We start from the raw sequence: 19,840 nt of genomic DNA on the forward strand, positions 1-19,840 counted from the left end.
GTCACCCCCCTCCGCGAGGACAAGGCCATGCCAACAACATGGCAGCCCGCGGTGTGGTGCATGGGTGGCCTGCGATGATTCCTCAGTCAGAGCAACGTGGATCAACAGGGTAGGAATGACTCACAAGTATAAAATATCTAGAAAAACGGAGAACCCTCCCCAACAGTAAGCACTCTGTCCACGTCTACTCTGGTCCACAATGTACGGGGACCACCAGCACTAATCCTGGCCAAGGCCTTTGCTGGCAAGTCACCCGCCCCTCCAGCTACCCTTAGTGCCACGTGGAAGCTGTGGGGATCCTTCCCACTTGGGCACGGGCTCCCTGAGGCCGCAGCCCCGTGTCTGTGGCAGGCGCCACACAGACCCTGCCACGTGGGTGAGGCGACGAACAGCATCAGGTTCGAGGATGCGCTGGGGGGCCAGCCACTCCCTCCCGTACAACATCCCCCCTCCCAGGCCCTTGCAGATGGTGTGCTGTCTCCTCATCCTTCTGAGAAGGCCTGTTCCTGCCTCTGTCTCCTGCTGCTGGGCCGTGGAGCACGGAGTCAGGTGACTGGTACACGCACTCACGGGGGGAACACGTCCTCAGCAGCCGAGACCCGTGGCAGAGGCCCAAGCCTTGGGGACGGAGTGTGTGTGCGTGTGTGTGTGCGTGCATGTGTGCACGCGTGTGTGTATGTATGCACACGGGCGTGCATGTGTATATGTGCATATGTGTGCGTGTGTATGTGTATACGTGTGTGTGCACATGTGTGTGCGCACGCAAGATGGTTTGGAAGAATTCAGGTTTACACACCATTTCCTCAAAGTGCTCCTCCGAGGACAGACCTGGGCTCACAAGGTCCTCCTCCCCTCACAGAAAGCCCGGGCCCTGGGGCATAAACAAAGGGTACAGGAAAAACCCAAGTCTACACACTGCCTCAGGAGCCTTCTCTAAGGGAGGACTTGAGACCAGGAGACCTGGGGCGCCCTGGCACACCACCACACCCACTCCTGCTGGCCGCAGAGGCCAAGTGTGCCGGCACGGGGGGGGGGGGTGGCTGGCCACCCCCCACCCTAGCACAGGGGCCCTTACTCTAAAAACATGCTCATCCTCAGGGCAGCTGAAAATGAATTGACCTCTGTTTGCTTTTTTACCTTACAGGACTTCCAGAAATTTGAAGTGAAGGTAAGATTTGTTTTAAGACTGGAGATAAAGGGGTGCTTGGGGGGGGCTCAGTCCATTAAGTATCCAACTCTTGATTCCGGCTCAGGTCACGATCTCAGGGTCGTGAGACCAAGTCTTGTGTCGGGCTCCAACCTGCTGCAGATTCTCTCTCCCTCTCCCTCTGCCCCTCCTCAGCCGCTTGTGCTCTCTCTCAAATAAATACAAAAATTAAAGAAAAAATGGAGATAAGGACAGTTTCAATCCTTTCATTCCAACCCAAAACAACGGGACAAGCATCTGAAGGAGGCCACAGCCTGGCCCTGGCTTCCTTTCCCTCCTGACCCCACTCACCACACGGGACGACACAGGAAGACGACATAGACCAGGGGCCAGGCCTCCAGGGAAGCCCCCCAGCACAGGGAGTGAGCACAGGAGAACATTCTGAGCAAGGAAAAACTGACTGACCACGTGCCACGGCCTTTCCGGGCACAGCCGACAGAGGCACAGATGCAGGGACAGGGAAATGTCAACAGACACAACCCCGCGGGAGGCCCCCAGAGCCAGGAGCCAGAGAAAACCATGGAACGGAAGGAAGCGGCTTAGTTTCTATAAATGACCCATGGCAAAGTGATGTGGAAAAACGGCCAACGTCCACGTGCAGAAAAATCCTCTGCCATCTACATGTGCCCCGTGGTGACCCCACCCCACACTCACCAGGGGCTCCGGCTGGGAGAAGGACGTGTCCACATCCGGGGACAGGTCTCTGTGTGTCTGACCCACCCTGCTGACCTGGTGCCCTCAGGGCCCAGTTCAGGAATGCACAAGCCGCACACGTTACCATGAGGGTGTGACAGTGTCAGGGGGTCTCAGGAAAAAGCCATTAGGAGGGACTGAGTCCCAGTGGGTTGCCAAAAGAGGGACAATTGAGTCATCAGAATAATGACAAGAATGGACTGCAACCCCGTAACAGACTGAATTGGAAAACACAGTCCGCAGTGGCTCTCCACAGCAGGCAGCAGGGAGGGGATGCGCTCCGGGAGAAGCAGACACAGGGACCACCGCGGATGGGTCAGCGGGCTGGGGCAAGGACGCTGAACCCGCTGGGAAAAAGTTCAGCACAGTAGATGCTGACAAGGTCCGAAGTCCTCTACTAATTACTTATTAACTACGGAGGGAAAAGGCAGACCCCACCCACAAGCACGATCAAAGTTCCCGGCCTGAGGAGAGGCGTGCAACGCTGGGCCTCCAGCCATCACACGCTGGGGAGGACTTGGTGGCACGGCCCGGCTCCCACCCAAAATGCTGACCCTGCATCCAACCAGGGGTGCGCCAGGGACCGGGAGTAGAGGCATAACCCACAGGATGGCCCTGTGCCCTCCCAATGCACCCATGTCACAAAGGACCAAAAGTAGGGGAGGGACCCCGAAGAGAAGCAGCTTGGGGACAGAGGTGCGTCCCCATGCATCCTGGGCAGGACAGGGCTGCGGGCTGCTCTGTGGCGGTCACCATGCTGTGCCAACACTAGAACGCCCTCATTTGCAGGAAACGTACACCAAAGATGCAAGCTCGCTGGTTGAGAGTGCACCAACACGGTAAGGTGTCCACACTCACGAACCCCAGTGAGCACTGCTCTCGTGACTACGCCAGAGGTCTGAAGATTGTTCAAAACAAAGTCCTAAGGCGAGGAGAAGCAGCAGGCTTCCAGACTCATCTCTGCTCCTGCGTCGGCCACCCACGGCTGGAGGCTACGTGGGAACACGAGAGGGCATGTGCCAAGAAGGGATGTCAGGTACCCTCAGGATGGCCCAGCAGGTGCCACATTCGAGCCGTGGGTTGTGCAGAACAGTGAACTCCCTCAATACTTGAGCCCACTCAGGGGCAGCTGAATGGACATCTGAAACGGAACAGCAACAGGACACCTAACTCGAAACTCCCTAACTTCTGGACCTGTATCAAACCCTGGTCATAAAGGCCGACATCAAATTCCAATTCAACTCTCTAGTACAACGATCCAGGAATCCAACGTGCCTGTGGACCTGGACCAACAGCAGCAGGAGGATGCAGAGAAGCGCTCTCAGTCCAGCCACGCCTGTCGAGTACGGAACCACGACCCCGAAACCCCAGCCCGCAGCCAAGGTGCATGACAACGGGAGACGTCCATTCCATCAGCGAGTTCCACCAGCTCTTCACCCTGCATGAGTGGAACAGGGCACTGTGGCTCTCAAAACTGGTTCTCTACTCACTGCCTTGTTTTCATTTTCTGAGAAACCTCACTTTTCCAGATAAGAATTGCTCTGGGGTTGGGGGCACCTGGCTGGCTCAGTCGGTAGAGCACACGACTCTTGATCTTGGGATATGAGTTCAAGTCCTGCATGGTGGGGTGTGGATCCCACTTAAAAAAAAAAAAAAAAAAGAATCACTCTGGGGTCAATTTTACCTGGTTCAGATCAAGGCTGTGGATGATGTTACCACTATTGGCTCAATTACTAAAATCACTGTTTGAAGAGTTATCAAAGGTTGTTCCACTTGAAAAACACATCCTGGGCCCTGGGTGGCTCAGTCAGTGAAGCGTCTGCCTTCGACTCAAGTCATGATCTCGGGGTCCTGGGATGGAGTCGGGCTCCCTGCTCAGCAGGAAGCCTGCTTCTCCCTCTCCCTCTGCCCTCCCGCCTGCTCATGCTCTGAAAAATAAATAAAATCTTAGGAAGGCAGGCAGGCAGGCAGGCACATCCTACCAGCCTTACTCTGAAACAGAACTCTGGCCTTCCCTTCAGCCAGAAGCCATCTGAAGATCGAACACGGCACAAGCCCATCACCACACACTGCCTAGGACCCGTCTGTGCGCGGCCATCCTCAACTGCAGAGCCCAGGACCTTGGGACATCCTCAGCCTGCACCCCCATGGCTTCGAGGACAGGGGTGGCTCCCAGCATCCCAGCGGGTGAGTCAGGGACCGTGTGCACTCGACCACACAGAGGCCCAGGTCGGATGCTCCATCGCGTGTCCCACAGGGCACGCCGCCCCTTGCAAGTCCAGAGAGGAGCACAGCCAGCAGGGGCTTACCGACGACAGCCAGCCCGGGCTCCGATACACGGACACGCCCACTGCGGGCACAGGGAGACTCCACACCTGCACACCCCGTGCGTTCTTGCTCACAGCACCTGCTGCCGTCCAACCCACTGGCCCGGCCGGCTGTGAGGGGAGCCACCACACCAGCCTTCATGTGCCCACATGTGGCCCTGACTGGGCCCCTGGGACAGCCTGTCGGTCCCGGCTGCCTCCCGTCAGACGCCCTGCTTTGGGAAGAACTGGAAGGTGCATATCTGCACAGCACGGCACCCTCATCACCCGCTACAGAAGGGTAAACTGAGGCCCAGGGAAGTGGCATAACCCAGGATGCCAGAGTGAGGATGTGGCCAAGCCAGGACCTAGGCCCAGGGACCACTCATGAAGCTCTCTCTCTGAACTTCTAGAAACTCCTACTTGACCAAAAACACCAGAAATCTGCAGTGACTCCTGCGTGCACAGAGAAGGTGAGAAAAGGAAAAGAGGGTGCGTAACGTCCGACTCAGGGACAGCGGCATCTGCTTCACGGTGAGCAGCACACGAGACAGACAAGCGGCCTCCGAGAGAACTCCAACTCTGTTTTTCTTTAACCCAACCACAAAGAGCCACCCTCACTGACGTAGGTCACAGAGCTCCCACCCAGGCTCCCGCTGCCAGGCCTTCCTCTTGACCAGCACCCAGCACGTGGGGGCCCCAGTAGTACTTCCAAAACAAACATCGAGGATCCTCCCCCCTCCAGAGTGCCCCTGCCCTCCTTAACACAAACAGGCAGAGCTGTCGGCTGGACCGAGAACCTCAGGTCCCTCTGATCCTGTGCCCGACGCAGAAGGCCAACACAGGGCATCTGGGACCAAAGAACGGGAACGGCTGCTGGCAGCTGAGTCACTGGCTCGGTCAGTGCAGACCCAGGGATGGGGACGCAGGCAGCGGGGTCACCACGTGTCCTGGCCTAGACAACCTCCCATGCCCCTGGAGCCACTCCAGGACCTCCAGGCCAACACCCAAAGAGGCAGTGGGCCAGGACCCCCGGGGCTTGGGAGAAGGGACGCAGCCACCCTTTCAGCCTCACAGCCATGGTCACGTACACACACTCGCCTCCCCACCAAGTACCAGAACACAACAGCGTGTGGCCCGTGCAAAGGACCGGCGTCCCCGGCCCACCTGTCACCCCCGGCCTCCTGGAACCAAAAGAAGCAAACTAGTGCAAACCATGGCCAAGAACAGGCCCGGACCGCAAAGTCCGCATGAGAGGGCCATGAGCCACGTGTCTTGATCTCGGGTTATGAGTTCAAGCCCCATGCTGGGTGTAGAGCTTACTTGAAAAAACAGCTAAGACAGCAAGTTTTATAATAAAACAAATATACAAGGCAAATTACAGAAATACTAAAAATAACATAATGGCCAGTGCCACTAGAAAAAAGTTAAAAATGAGATTTTCACCTTTCAAATTAACAAAGATATCCTGAACTACAGTAACCAAAGGTAGTGAGGGGGTAGGAAAATGGGCATCTGCTCAATTCTGTGGGCATGTGAACTGGCGAGCCATATACAGAAAGAATTTCAGTAACAGGTAAAATCAAGAATCCTTGAGGGGCGCCTGGGTGGCTCAGTTGGCTGAGCGTCTGCCTTCGGCTCAGGTCATGATCTCAGGGTCCTGGGATCGAGCCCCACATTGGCTCCCTGCTCAGAGGGGAGCCTACTTCTCCCTCTCTTTGTGCTTGCGTGTTCTCTTTTCTCTGTCAAATAAATAAATAAAAGTCTTAATGGGGCACCTGGGTGACCCAGTCAGTTTAAATGCCTGCGTTTGGCTCGGGTCATGGTCCCAGGGTCCTGGGATCGAGCCCCATGCTGGGCTCCCTGCTCAGCGGGGAGTCTGCTTCTCCCTCAGCCTCTCATTCACGTTCTCTCAAATAAATAAATAAATAAATCTTAAAAAAAAAAAAAAAAAAAGGAACCCCTGAAAAGGCCCTACACCTTCCCAGCACTGGAGTACGGACATGGTCAGAACGTGTACCAGCCGCCCCTCAGTCGGGACTTAGAATGCAGAAGAGACAGAGATGTGGACGTTGTGTGCGTGCCCTCTTTGATCCACCAAATCTTCTATAAGAAACTCGCCCCCACCCAACCTCACACGTGCCCAAAGAGATGAACCTATAGTGAGAGCGGGCCTCAGCCACCAAGGGACACAGGACCTGCCCTCCCTGCAGGGGGCTGGTCCAGGCGCCCTCTGACTCAGTCCCTTCATGCCCAGCCCGTGCTCCAGACACACGCACACACACGGGCCAACAAGCTGCAGCGATCATTCATGAGCATCCACGTGGGAAGCCAGGACACAAGAATGTCCACCAACACAAGAATGGGGACAGGCCACACAGCACTGAGGCAGCACACAGGAGTGACAAGGGCCCCACAGAGAGGAGCACTACTGACGGGGCATGCCAGCTACTCGGGGACACAGCTGCAGACACGGGAGGATGTGGAGGAGGACATCCACACGGTGCATTTCTTCATTCACCTGGGCGGGGGTGGGGACAACGGGGCAGCAGTCAGCAGACACCAGCATTCCTCGCTCGTCCACGTTGCTGCATGCGGCTTCTGTGAAGCGTCAGGGGCAAGATACTCCCTGAGGCAACCCTTGGAGTAACGCACAGCGCGTGCCCCAGATGTTAATTCCAGAACCCTCAATACCAGAGTACCTGAAAATGCTCTGGCTGTACAGGCACAAACCCAGGCACACACACACGTGCACAGAGGCACGCGTGCACAGAAGGCCTGTCGCCCACAGCTAGGTGGCCCTGGATCCTGCAAAGCAGCAGCCGAAGAGCCATGTCTGAGGCAGCAGGATCTGAACACGGGCGAGCACCAATGGGAGGGAAGGAGTTCTCGAGACCGTCAAGTACGCCAACAGCACCAGGGTCAAGACTTCCAATTCTGGATACACTAGATATGGAAATGCCGAACTAGGAAATAAGATGCTGGGATTTGCTTTAAAAAAAAATGACAGCCCCACTGCACAAGCAAGGAGGGAGAAGTCAGATGAAACGGAATGAGTGAGACGCCAGCACCACTGGGCTGGGTGCGTGGGCTGTGCGAACCAGTCTCCTGATTTCAGTGTCCGCTTGAAATTTCCCGTCATAACAGCACGTTTTCATAAATCCACACACACGTCCTGATGACGCAGGAAGAAAAGCAGTCCTCACTGGCTCAGTGTCAGGGGGCAGGGACGGGGAACTCCCACCATCGTGGTGCTGGGAGCCACAGGACGGGATCCACGTATCCTCCCTGGGCTTCTGCTCCACACATCCAGCCGAGTTTCAGCAACAATGGCAGAGGCCCCAGCATCCCAGGCGCCACCAAGCTTCTGTACCCCCTCACCCAGCACCCCTGGTGCTGCCTGCACCCCCTCCCCAGCCCTCCAGCCCCTCACACCTGCCAACAGGGCCACACTGGCCAAAGTTCCAAAAGGCTAGGGCCACAGGGACAGCAGGCTGGGTTGTGGGGCTGCCTGGCTAGGTAGGTCCTTGCTGTCATTCTCAGCCCGCAGGGATCACAAAGAGAACCGAGACACAAGCCTTTGTCACAGAGACGAAGAGAAAACAGATCTACCAAAGAAATCACAATTCAAATATAAATATTTAAGTGAGAAAATAAAAAAGCCTATCTGCACAAGAGATATCAAGCCCAACCAAGTAAGTCAGTCTAGGGGTACACTGAATACCACAGAGGATCCCTCAGTAACACAAGACCACCTCAACAGCTGTGACAGGGAAATGAAGCAAGTTCTCTGGTAAACGGGAGAAGATTCCAACACAAACCCAGCAGGAAGGGACACGTGCACTGACCCCCCACCCAGCGGCAGTGAACGGACACTGGGCCAGCCCGAAGCTGAGCCCACGGGGTGGACACCACACTCTGATTTGGGGAGGAGAGGGTGGTTGTGCAGGAGGGAAAGCTTCCCACTGCACCGCCAGGAAGGAGCTTCAAAGTTCAGAATTTCCCGGGGCCTTTGGCAGGCATCAGCCACGAGGGTGTGCGTTGCGGCCACATGGGGACCCGGGCCCACAGGCTGCAGGCCCATCAAGGCACAGGCCGTCCCGGCAGAAGCCTGTAGCCACTGGCTCTCTGTGGTCCCCTCAGGCAAGAGCCTTTCTGACCTCCATTCCAGGACCAGGCACACTGCCCCAGCCCTGGGTGATGCCATAGGCTCCTGAACCTGAGTTAGGAGCCCATGACCACAGCCAGCCTGTGCTCCAGGAAACACGGGACACGTCGTCACTCGTCGAGCCACACTAAGGCAACCCACAGGCTTACCTTGTTCTTACAGCTTAAAGAGCTTCCTAAATTGAGACAAAACCAATGAAGGTCAGGCAGGCTGGGCGACACTTACTGCACACAAGAATGTTAAAAAAAAAAAAAATCACAGTTTTGATAGTTCTGCAAAAAAAACTTAGCAAATTTACAACAAAACTGTCAAGTAATTAAGGCAAGGCACTTCACACATGAACTTAAACTGCTAATTAAAATCCCCTCGCTTAATTGACTACATTTGCATATCATTCAACTTGGGAGCACAATTTTTTTAATGGTTTGGGCAACACAGTTGTAACGCCAGGAAGCAGGGAGGCAGCAGGTAAGGCGGAGCCAGCAGCGCCCACCGCACACGCGCGTCCACACACAGCCACCCGCACGCATCCAGGCCAGGCAACCGGTGCTGCAGCCCGAGACCGCACAGACTTTACACGAGGCTTGGGGGTCACTCACCCCAATAGCGCCAGCCGGCCTGGGACAGGCTCCTGACACAGCACTCTCTCGCTGTAGCCCAGGCTCCCCCACCCAGGTGGAAAGGAGGAGAGTTGCCAGCATGGAGATCCCACCACGGCCAGGGCTGATGACAGCACCTCCCTGCTCCCCAACAGGGAACCCCCAGCAGAGTTCAGAACCACACATGGGATGCATGCACCTGTCCCTTCCTCCAGGGAGAGGGTTCCCAGCTTCGCCAGCAGCATGCCCGACTACCCCCTTCTTCCCTGGTTCTTTCACGTGCTCACTGAGCGCCAGCCTTGCCATTCGAAAAACACTCAGCTCCCTGTGCCCAGGGGCCCAACTAGCACTGGGGCACAGGGGAGGGCAGATGCCAACATCAGCACCACACACAGAACTCAACCGGTTGACCAGGGCAGTTTAGGGATCCAGACCAGGCACCATGAGGCCCAGGCAGGTAAGAGGGCCGTGGGTCTCTCCAACAGGGGTTTCTGTGTCACCTTCAGCGCAGAGCCTACGTAAAGACTGCAAACCGTGCGCATGTCCCCACGACTGGACCACGCGGGGGTCTGCAGAGGCAACAGGCACCCCTTGTTCTGACGGTTTCAGTGCAGCAGTGAGGGGTTTGAAAGGAGAACGTGAGGCCATTAGAAGCATGCATCCACAGGGATGGGCAGACAGAATGAGTGGTGCCCAAAGAGCCACGGGCCTGTGGAAGGAGGGGACACAAGCGTGAGCACTGTGAGAACCACAAATGCCACACGCAGAAGCAGCGCCAACAGCAAACTCCAGGTCTGGGTACGCAGAGACAGTGAAAAGCTCAGGTGTGAAAAGTGAGCATACTCGAGGTGGGGAAGGGGGCACAGCCTGGTGCCAGCTCCTGTCCCTGCTGCCTGCCTCGCGGAGCCTCACCTACCAGTCAGGCTGGAGGCACAAACTGGCGCTGTGGGGCTGGGATCACAAAAAGAACACTCACTCGACAGTGGCCAGATATGGACAGGGCATGAGAAGCTGGCTCTGCTCCCAAGGGAATGCAGACCTGCCCCCCCCAAAACAGGGACTCACAGGTCATCCAGACACCCCCAGCCTCAGACCCAGGCAGCCCGCCGGCCTCACTGGCGCTGGGGTCCCCGCAGGCTGCTGGTGCTGGGCATGGCTGTGCTCCCCCAGAGTGTGGGCCTGGGGCAGCACTGGGGGTCCTTTCCTACACATGAAGCAGGACCCTCAGTCTTCCCCCCACAAGGTACACAGCCTGAATGGAAAGAGTAGGGTGCAAAGGAGAATGCGCCACCAGACCCAGGCTCCAGGAAGGTCCCCAGACACCAAGACACAACCAACTGGTTCCTATAATGATACAGCTGGAGGTTCCTCTGGGACCCCAAACACACCCACCACCTGCACCCCATGCCTACTGTGCTTCCAGAGGGCTCAGCCCCATTCCTCACACCACCCCGTCCCACAGGGTCAGACTCAGGGGCTGGGACACGCAGCTGAGCTGCCATCATGTGACTGTCACCCCCACTTGCCACCTCACATGTGGGCTCAGGGGCCGGGCTAGGAGGGGAAGAGCCACACCAGAGCCCCACTGGCACCGTGGGCCCTCAGACCCCCATGACTTGGCTAACCCTCAGGGCAGGATGAGCCCCTGGCCGGGGCTTCCCTCAACACAGCAGCCCTGGAGCCGGCCTGCCCACCACTCCCAGCCACCACAGCACTGTTCCCTGCACCAAGCAACACCGTGGGTCCCACGGGAAGCCTATTCTCAACAAGACATGTTTCTTTTCAAAGTAGCCAGCTAATATCCCAGCAGAAGCCAAATCAAGGCAGGCACCACGGCCAGGCTCCCCCAGCTCCAGCGTCAGAGTTCCACAGCAGGAGCCAAGCATTTGGGTCCAAGCCAGGTTTAAAGCACCCCGCACCGGCCTAAGCGAGCCACCTTCTTCACAACACACAACATGACAAGGATGAATGCCACCTTAAGGGACGTCAGTCTGCTCCTGGGAAAGTTCCTACACCTTTCCTTTTCTAGCTGTCAAGAGCAGAACTACCCAGAAATCCCCGACACCTAGTGATTTCATGCCTCCGTGAGTCATTTAAGGAGTATTTGTTCCGGGCCCGGAACTGGGGACCCAGCCGTGACCAACCTGCCCCCTCCATGAGGCTGACAACACAACCACAAACACACAAATCCCAGGCCCACCGCAACAAGGGCAGCCCAGAGAATCAAGACCGGGGGCAGGCCCGACCACTGTGGGCTGCACAGCCCGTAGGCTCACACAGAGACTTCCTGAATCACCACCTAGAGCTGCAAAATCAAGAAGTCGTAGTGTCCTCTGATTCCTTCTAAGTCAGAACAGTTACATCAGATAAAACACGAACGCCACATACCAAGACAACCTCAGCTGTTTCCCAGGCTCATGCCAAGACCCCTCTTGAAGCCTCCTATCTGTTTCACCAGCATGGAAGACACAAGGATTACCCAAACGGACAAGAATTTCTAGCAAAGACCAGAGCAGCACGCAGGCCACACGCTGCAGGGAATGGGCACCAGGATCACCAGCAGGCCCACACACAGCCAGAGGGCTCTCCCCCACCCCCGCAGATGCCCCAGCCACTCCGGTCCTTCTTCCGACGTTACTCTCATGCCCACCATCTCATTTCAATTTCATGCCTGAATCCAGGTCCTTCACGTTAATAAATAAGTAGACACAAGCAGTGGCAAGTCCCAGAAGTAAAGGACCCCCACCCCACCCCACCCCAAACCAGCTCTCAAGTCTGTAACCAGGAAGACCACTCCACCTCGCTGAGCCTCTGCAATGACATTGCCTGGAAAGACAGTAAGTCTAATGCAGCAAAACGGGCATCCAGGCTGTCCTATAGAATTGTACCCTCTATTCACAGAAGAGCAGCATGAGAGCTATTGTTGACTCCACCGCCAGCCCTGGGAACAGGCTAGAGGCTTCCTGAATGTGACCCGAGCTTGCCTGGACACATCACACCGGGTCTACTGGAGGAGAGGGTAGCCTCGGAGAGGTGGGCCAGGGAGAGGACCTGTGCTGTGCTCGCACACACAACGGGGGACCACATACGTAGCCCCCCGAGGTCCCTGCCACCCACGCCACTTCATTCCCACGGATAACTCAAGGCCACCCAAAACCTGCTTCAGACCACGCAAGACTGCGGGGAAGAGTCGCCTGCCACACACAGCCCCACAACCCCAGGAAATAACTTCCTGTCCCTTCTTTGCAACTCCGATCCGCCCCCCCCCCAATATCTCAGATGGTCAATAAAACAGAAAGTGGGGAGCAATGGGCATGGTCCCCAGACCACACCCAGGCTCCATCCCATTCCCCCCCCCCGCCTGTTTCCCCATTTCCCCAGGGACAGCAAACCAGGAGGGCGAGGGCCTGAGCAAGAATGGAGGCCTTCTCCTCCCACGGCAGCTCTCACAGACCTGAAGGAAATAATTCAGCCTCTATATTTTGACTCAAAACAAAGAAACTTTTTAAAAACATTTCAGTTGAAACTTGCATAATTCTTCCAGTGGAGAAATCCTCCCCGACTTTCGCAATCCTTAGAAAGAGACACATTATTGCTGCTTGTGTAACAGTCTCCGGGCCACGAAGAGTCCGGCTGCCGGCCTCAGCCACCTCCTGCCACCTCCCGCGGTCACCTCCCGCCAGACAGCCAGGGCTGGCCCCGGAAGCACCGCCTCCCCCCCCCAGCTCCCCGTGGCCAGGGGTGTGGGGCGGGGCTCGGTCACACTCCCCCAGACTTCCTCCTGCTCCTGGCCTGTCTGCCCTCGCCCGACATCTCAGACACACATTACACAAACTGGCTGCAGGAAAGGCTGAGAAACCGAGACGCCGAGAGTCCGTGACCCTACTCCCAAAGCCCCGTGCTGACTGGGGGACCCAGGAGAAGGTCACCCGATGACCCTGCTGCCCCAGGCCAGCTGCCGCCCTGGGGAAACCCCAGAGGCTAGGGGCCCGGCCCAGCTCCAAAGAAGGGTCCTGGAAACTGGCAGGGTGGCCGACACAGGAGCAGACAAACAGATGGGCAGGCAGCCCACACCTGGAGGGCCATCCAGACACAGCTCTGCACCCGGCCAGCCGTGAGGCCCTCCCTCACTCTCGCATGGCCCACTACAGGGTGCGCAGAGAAACTAGAGGCCTTGTTCCAGCTGCCTTATCCCCCACTGGAGAAGACTCCCCAACCTTCACTCTGGGGCCTTCACCCTGGCAACCAGTTCGACCTGCAGACCCCATCCTCTGCATGGTGAGGGGGCAGGGGGGGCAAAGGCCCGTCCAGGAACTTTGCCTCAGAGCATCCCCTGAGATGGCACCCCACTTTCTCAGCCAAGCATCTGGAGCCAGGAAATCACCATGGAACCCCGTGAAAGCCTACAGCAAAACAAGGGGACAAGGGAACAACTGACCCTCTCTCTGCACAGCAACAAATGGCATCAGGGTAAAGCACAGTACCGCCATGGAAGAGGAGGTCCCAGATGAAGCATGCAGGTCAGAGTCTGTTCCAGCCTGATAGAACATTCTTGACAGCATTTCTTCCTAAAATAATTCCAGCTTAAAAGATCAAACCACACCTCACTAGGGGAGGGTCCACAGGCGGGAACCCCCTTCCTGGCCCACGGACTTAAAAGCTGCAGTCACTCCCCAACAGGGGCCACAAGACTCCATGCCCCCAGTGCTACTGGCTGGGTCTCTGCTTTGAGAAACACTGCCCTGTGACCAGGGAAAAGTTTCAGGTGACACGAGGAAAACTGTTCCAACATCGGGAATTCAGACAAATCCAGTCGTAGGCACTCAGGCCACAGCTGGCCCCCAGAGCACACGAGACCCCCCCCCCCCGAGCACACGGGTGTCTGAAAGACAGACGCACGGTAAACACACACAGGCCAGGCTCTCTGACCTGAGAATCGGGACACCCCGCAGAACGAACCGCAGTTCCAAGCAGCCCGTTTCTGGAGCCCGGGCCCCAGGGAGACAGAGCACCGCCCTGTGGTCAGCCCGAAAGGGAAGCACCTGGTTACCCAGCAAGGAGCCGTCCTGCGGGGCGAGGAGCCAGGTCCCAGGCAGCAGCCAAACCGGCAGCACCAATGTCCTCCTCTGACGGCAATCTACGCGGCCAGACAACTGGCCCAATTTAGTCCAAATACCATGAGACAAGCCCAAGAGGAAGGGACAGAGCCAAGTGGGCTGAAGAAGAGTGGCGGAGGCTCTGAGCCCCACCTCCTGGCCACGTGTTCCCCCAGCAACAAAACGACACACCCCACCCCACCTGACCCTGGACACCTGAACACCTAGAGAAATAAAACATCACCGTCACATCGCTACTACAGCCCCATTTCACACACGAGGACACAGAGACACAGAGAGATTAAGCAACTGGCTCGCAGGTCACACAGCCAAAAGAAACGTAATGAGGCTATGGGAGCAGCCCCCATGGGGGTCCGCAGCTGGACTGGCACACTGCAGGACGCCCAGGACAGCAGCTGGGGGGAAGGGGCTCAGAGGTGGCTCCCCAGCGCCCCGGAGGCCCCTCCCAGCACTGGCGGCAGCAGAGTGCTGACCACGTCTCTGGCTGGAGGGAGACCCGGGCGGTACTTCAGCCCGGACAGCCTGGAACGTGCTCCAGCTCCCATGGCCTCACCAGAACCCAAGGCCCCAGGGGAGCCGTGTCCCCTACAGAGAGAATTCTAGCACATCCTTTGTTCCCTGCTGTCCTCATCCTTGGTAAATCAAAAATATTAAACTAACCTGTCAAACAACTGAAAAAATTTAAAATCTGTTCCGTGAATAAGCTGTCAAAGGCAAGTGGAAGGAGCAATCAGAGATGGGCAGGGCTGGGGGGGGGGGGTCTTCCCAGGCAGCTCCTTCCAGAGCAAGTGGGCTCTGGGCAGCTGGGGGTCCCCTCCCACCCCGAGCGGACACCCGCCTCACGTGGTGCCCTCGGCATGTAGACAGACAAGCACATGGCCGTGCTAGAAGACTTAAAGAGGACGACGCACCCCAGGACTCCCAACGGCGTGGTCACAGAGCCAAGGCAGCAGGCAGAGCCCCAAGAACAGGACAAGCACAAAAAGCTGGCAAGAGGAGCGCCCGACGAGGTGGCAGAGCCAGCAGGAGAGCACTCGAGAGCTCCAGGAAGCCCGGGGCCGGACGCCCAGTCCAGGTCACCACCACGAGGACGGCGCTGGCTGACACTCGGGCCTGGAGACCCCACCCACTTACGATAAGCAGCTCTTCCTCATCACCGGGGAAATTTCTGTTTAATCAGTAAATGAGACTCAGGGCAGCATCAGGGAAAGCACTGAAGAAGAAAGGGCCCTGATGGTCTGTTGAAACGGCCAAAGCAGAAATAGGCTTGGCCTGTGCTTCCCGGACTGCGGGGCACGGTGCTGCTTCTCCCCAAGCAGTGAGCTTGGGCCTGAGCGCTCAGCTGGGCCTTCCCTGAGCCGGAGGATGGCCGCGCCCAGAACCACAGCGCCTGCTACAAGAGAACCCGGGCCCGGGTCTACGGTTGTGACAAAGGGCCAGCCCCCGAGAGAGACCAGGAGACCACACCATACACCCCTCGTGCCCCCTGAGTCAGACACCGACACAGACACACCCTGCCAGACAAGGTTCTCCGCCACCCGCATGAGAGGTAGGTGGCCTGCCATCACCCAGTCACCAGCTGCAGTTTGAGACTCCCCCAGGTCACAGTGGCCATGGAAGGTACGGGCACCCCAAACAGAAAAGCCCCAAATTCAGGTAAGGTGCCCATCACGCCACCCATCACCGACTCAACTGAAATCAAAGGCTCGAGCCTTTCCTGCCGGCATCCTCCCCTACTCAGACCATCCCCCCCGCCCAACCCCTGCCCACAGTTTGCAGACAGCTGCCACCTGGGCAGTGACATAGCTGAGGGCAGAAATGCCACAGAACACACGTGCACGCATGCACACGGCGGCCCCCTCCGAGCACAGGCAACAGGCCCCTACATTCCCAGCCCCTCCTCTGCTCACCGAGACTCTGACACTCCGCTGGAGGGGCGCCCGGAGAAAACCGGGCGGGAGCATCTATTCACAGATTTAGAAAAAAAAAGTTTGATGCAGTAGCTGAATTAATTAGGCCTCCTCAGAACAGCTGAGCCAGTGCAGCATTCTGTGTATGCAATTTAATAAGCCTGGATATTTAAAAGAAAAGTTACAAATACTTGGGGAGGGGAAGACACCATGAAAAGTTGGTGAGGACTCCAGTGGATGGGCTCAGCGTCCAGTGGCCCAGGAGCTACCCCAGCCAGCTATCCAGCCGGAGCGCCCGCAAACAACAGAGCCTGGGCCAATGGCCCTCCCCCACCCTGCAGCGTTTCAGAGAGGGAGACAAGGAAACGGGCGTGTCCAAAACAAATCAGGCCATGAGCTACTCCTACTCAGGGCCCCAGGTGCCCACTGACCAGGCCCCAAGCCCAGGGCCAAGCGGCCCTTGCCCCCACACGGCGAGACTCTGGGATTCACACCCTGGCAGGGCCAGGGAAACACACAGAGCTGGAGTCGCCGAGTCTCGGCCCCCTGCCACCGTGGCCTTGGACACCTGGCCTCGTTATTGAGTCTGTCTCCCAAGACTTCAAGGCACAAACAGGCCCCGCCGGGCCCAGTTCTGTCTGCTGAGGACCACTGGCAGGCAACCCCTCTGTCTGTGAGCCAGGGGGGCCCCCTTGGTCTGCGCATCTCACAGCCCCGGAGGAAGGCCTAGGCCTGAGGCTGCAGCCTGGGCCCAGCCCAGATCCGACTTCCCAGGACTCAGCAAGAGTGCCTGAGTGCTGAAGCCTGCCCTTCACAGCCCATCAGAGCAATGGCTATGGACCTCAGGAAGGCTTCTCCACCCACCAAGCCAGCCCCCAGACCACTGGTGCTCCCCAGGCCAAGCAAGCTGGCTCATCACAGGGGTCGAGCAGGAGGACCTTCCCACACGACTGTCGGTGGGGACGCTGATGCCACCCTGAATTTCCTTAAAATAAATCCAAATCCTGAGACAAGCCCCAAACTGCAGACAGAGACCCTGGCCCAGAAGGACCCCCAGCTTCCAGGCCCTGGGACCCAGCGCACCCAGTGTCCTCCCACTCCCACAGCCAGCAGAGACACTCACCCGGGGCACCCGCCGCTTGTACTTGTTGCCATAGTCGAACTTCTCCTTCACGTCGTCCAGGCAGCGACCAAGACGTGCCTGCTCCTCCTTGCCCGTGTAGTCCTGGCTCAGCAGGATGTAGGCCCGCCAGTTGGCGGAGTCGAAGCCCCAGTGGCAGGTCCGGTTCTCCAGCGCCTTGTGTGAGTGCACCACGAACTTGTGCGGGGGATACATGAGGCGGCAGTCGAGGCACTGGATGCAGGCGGCACTCGGGCTGCTGTAGAGCTCGGGCACCAGCAGCCCCTTGCACTTGCCGAAGCACTCGTGGTACACACGCACACTGCGCTCGCTGAGCTCCAGGCCCAGCGCCAGACTGGCGGCCAGCTCCTTCTTGCAGGGCGGCGGATAGGCGCCGCCGTACAGCAGCGCGTTGCACAGGCGCTCGGCGTCCGTCTTGGTGATGAGCCCGCACGAGGGCGCCGAGAAGGGCAGGATGCCCATGACTTTGAGGATCTCCAGCTGGTCCGCCGTGCAGCGCGAGCAATAGATGTGCAGCTCGTCGCACACCGAGTTGATCTGCTGCAGCGAGAAGTCGCGCAGCACCGAGTTGAGGATCTGCGGCAGGCACAGGCGCTTCTCGCCGCCCACCACGAAGCACGAGATGGTCTCGCCCTCCAGCACGGTCTCGCAGCGCTCGGTGGAGCGGTCGGACGGCATGAAGAAGGGCCCCGGGAGCACGGGCGGCGGCGGCTGGATGGCTGGCAGGTGCAGCACGGGCGGCGGCTCGGCGGCCGCGGGCACCGGCGCCGGCACCGCAGCCGCGCTTGCCTCCTTGGCGCTCTCCTTCTTGTAGGCCTCCTGCGCCCAGCGCGCCGAGAAGGCGGCCGGGCCGCCCAGCGAGCTCATAGAGCTCAGGTGGAACTGCTCCAGCGTCTTCTGCAGCCCCGGGTGCGGCTGGAACCCGCCGCGGCCGCCCGCCGCCGCCTCCATGGTGCGCTCGGGCTCCCCGGGCCGCTCCCGCTCCCGCGCTCCCGGGCCCCCGCGGCCCCCGCCGCCGCCCCGCGCGCCCCGGCGGCGCCCCCGGCCCCGGCCCCGGCCCCCCCCGGCCGCCGGCTCCCGGCCGATTACGGCCGCGGCCTCGGCCTCGCCCGGGGGCGCGAAGGGGTAGGCGGGCGGGGCGAAGGGGTCCCGCCGCTGGAGCCCGCCGGCACCGGGGCCCGGCGCCACATCCACGCGCCCCGCGCCGCGCCCGCCGCCGCCCGGGCCCCCCGCGCGCCCCCCGCGCGCCCCCCGGGCCCTAGGCGCGGGGCATGCCCCTGCGCGCGCCGCCAACGCCAACGCCAACGCTCGCGGGCCCGGGGCTCGCGGGGGGCGCGCGGGCAGGTGCCGGCGCCGCGAGGCGCGAATCGCCGCGGCGGCCGAGGCCGAGGGGCCCGGGAGGAGCGGGGGCGCGGGCGCGGGGCCCGCCGGGCCGTCCTCGCGCGGCGCGCCGCCGCCGCCCCGCTCCTCCCACCGCGCGGAGCCCGCCCGGCTCGTCCCGGCGGCGCTGGCCGGCCGCGTCGCGCCCGCCACCGGCCGGCCCGGCCCGCGCCCACCCCGCCGCCCGCGCCCGGCTCCGCGGCCCGCCCGCCCGCCTGCGCGCGCGCGGCTTCCGGGGCGGCGGGAGCGCCTGTGGCGGCGGCCCTCAGAGCGCGGCGGCGGCGGCGGCGGCGGCGGCGACGGCGGCGGCGGCGCGGGGCTCGGCGCACATCCTCCCGGCGGCTCGCTCCGGCTCGGACTGAGCGCCGAGCGCTGAGCTCACGCCGCCGCCCCGCCCCGCGCCGCCCCGCCCCGCCCCGCGCCGCCGCCCCGCCCCTCGCGCCGTCTGGAGCCGCGCGTCCGCCTCAGCCGAGCGCCGGCCAGGAATGCGACCGCCTCCCGGCCTGGCTCTTCCAAGAACGCGCGCTCCCCCCACCCCGCCATCACCCAACCCGGGGCTCGGGCCGGCTCGGCCGCGCTCGGACCCGTCCGCCAAGGACTCGGCTCCGCTCGGCCACGACTCGGCTCTGCTCGGCCCCGCCCGCCCCGAACTCGGCCCCGCTCGGCCTCGCTCGGCTACGCTCGGTCCCGCCCGCCGGAAGGGCGCTCGGCGGGGGCAGCGGCGGCGCCCGGGGCCCCCCCTTCCGGCCGAGGCCGCTTCCTGCGCGGCTGGGCAGGCGCCCATTCCGCCGCCGCCACGGCCGCCGCCGGGGCCCAGAAACCCACACGCGGCCCCCGCCACAACCGCAGACTCGCGGAGGGGCGGGCAGGACGGGGGCTTGCGCAGCCTCCACCGCACACCTCGCGGGCCCGGCGGGACGGGGACGCCACGCCACGCGACCATGGGGAACCCCGCGCACGACGGGGACGCCACATAGCACGACCCGGGTCCCATAGAATGACGGGGACGCCAAGTGGGTCACTCACTACACGTTAGGCTTGGCCCAGCGGTGGGGACCCCGCGCGGGCACACACACAATGCAACGTGTCCCGGGGCCCCTACACGTGCAGACGCCGCACACCCCCCCCCTCCCCCCCGCCTCCTGACTGACCGAGCTGCCCCGACCGGTCCGTGACCCTGCGTCCTGGTCGCCGCACACGGCCAGCATGGCCACCAGCCCCAGTGCAGGACCGCCAGCTCCGCGGGGCAGGGCCTTTGTGCCTGAGACAGCCCCGTGTCTGCGAACTGTGAGCTGTGCCCACCGGCCAGGTCACTGCCA

The 19,840-nt window shown here is 60.3% G+C and overlaps 1 protein-coding gene across 1 annotated transcript in view; it reads right to left on the bottom strand.

The window, feature by feature from the left end:
- The window catches only part of SKI (SKI proto-oncogene), a 68,104-nt gene extending 49,941 nt beyond the window's left edge, over nucleotides 1-18,163 (bottom strand). The window contains 1 exon segment of the mRNA XM_045803465.2: nucleotides 17,124-18,163. Within this exon segment, the coding sequence (XP_045659421.1) occupies nucleotides 17,124-18,092 (969 nt within the window). The 5' untranslated portion in view covers nucleotides 18,093-18,163.
- Nucleotides 18,164-19,840: the final 1,677 nt, after the last annotated feature.

Source organism: Ursus americanus, chromosome 33, assembly GCF_024610735.1.
Source record: "Ursus americanus isolate L20-20 chromosome 33, mUrsAme1.1.p, whole genome shotgun sequence".
Lineage (NCBI taxonomy): Eukaryota > Metazoa > Chordata > Mammalia > Carnivora > Ursidae > Ursus > Ursus americanus.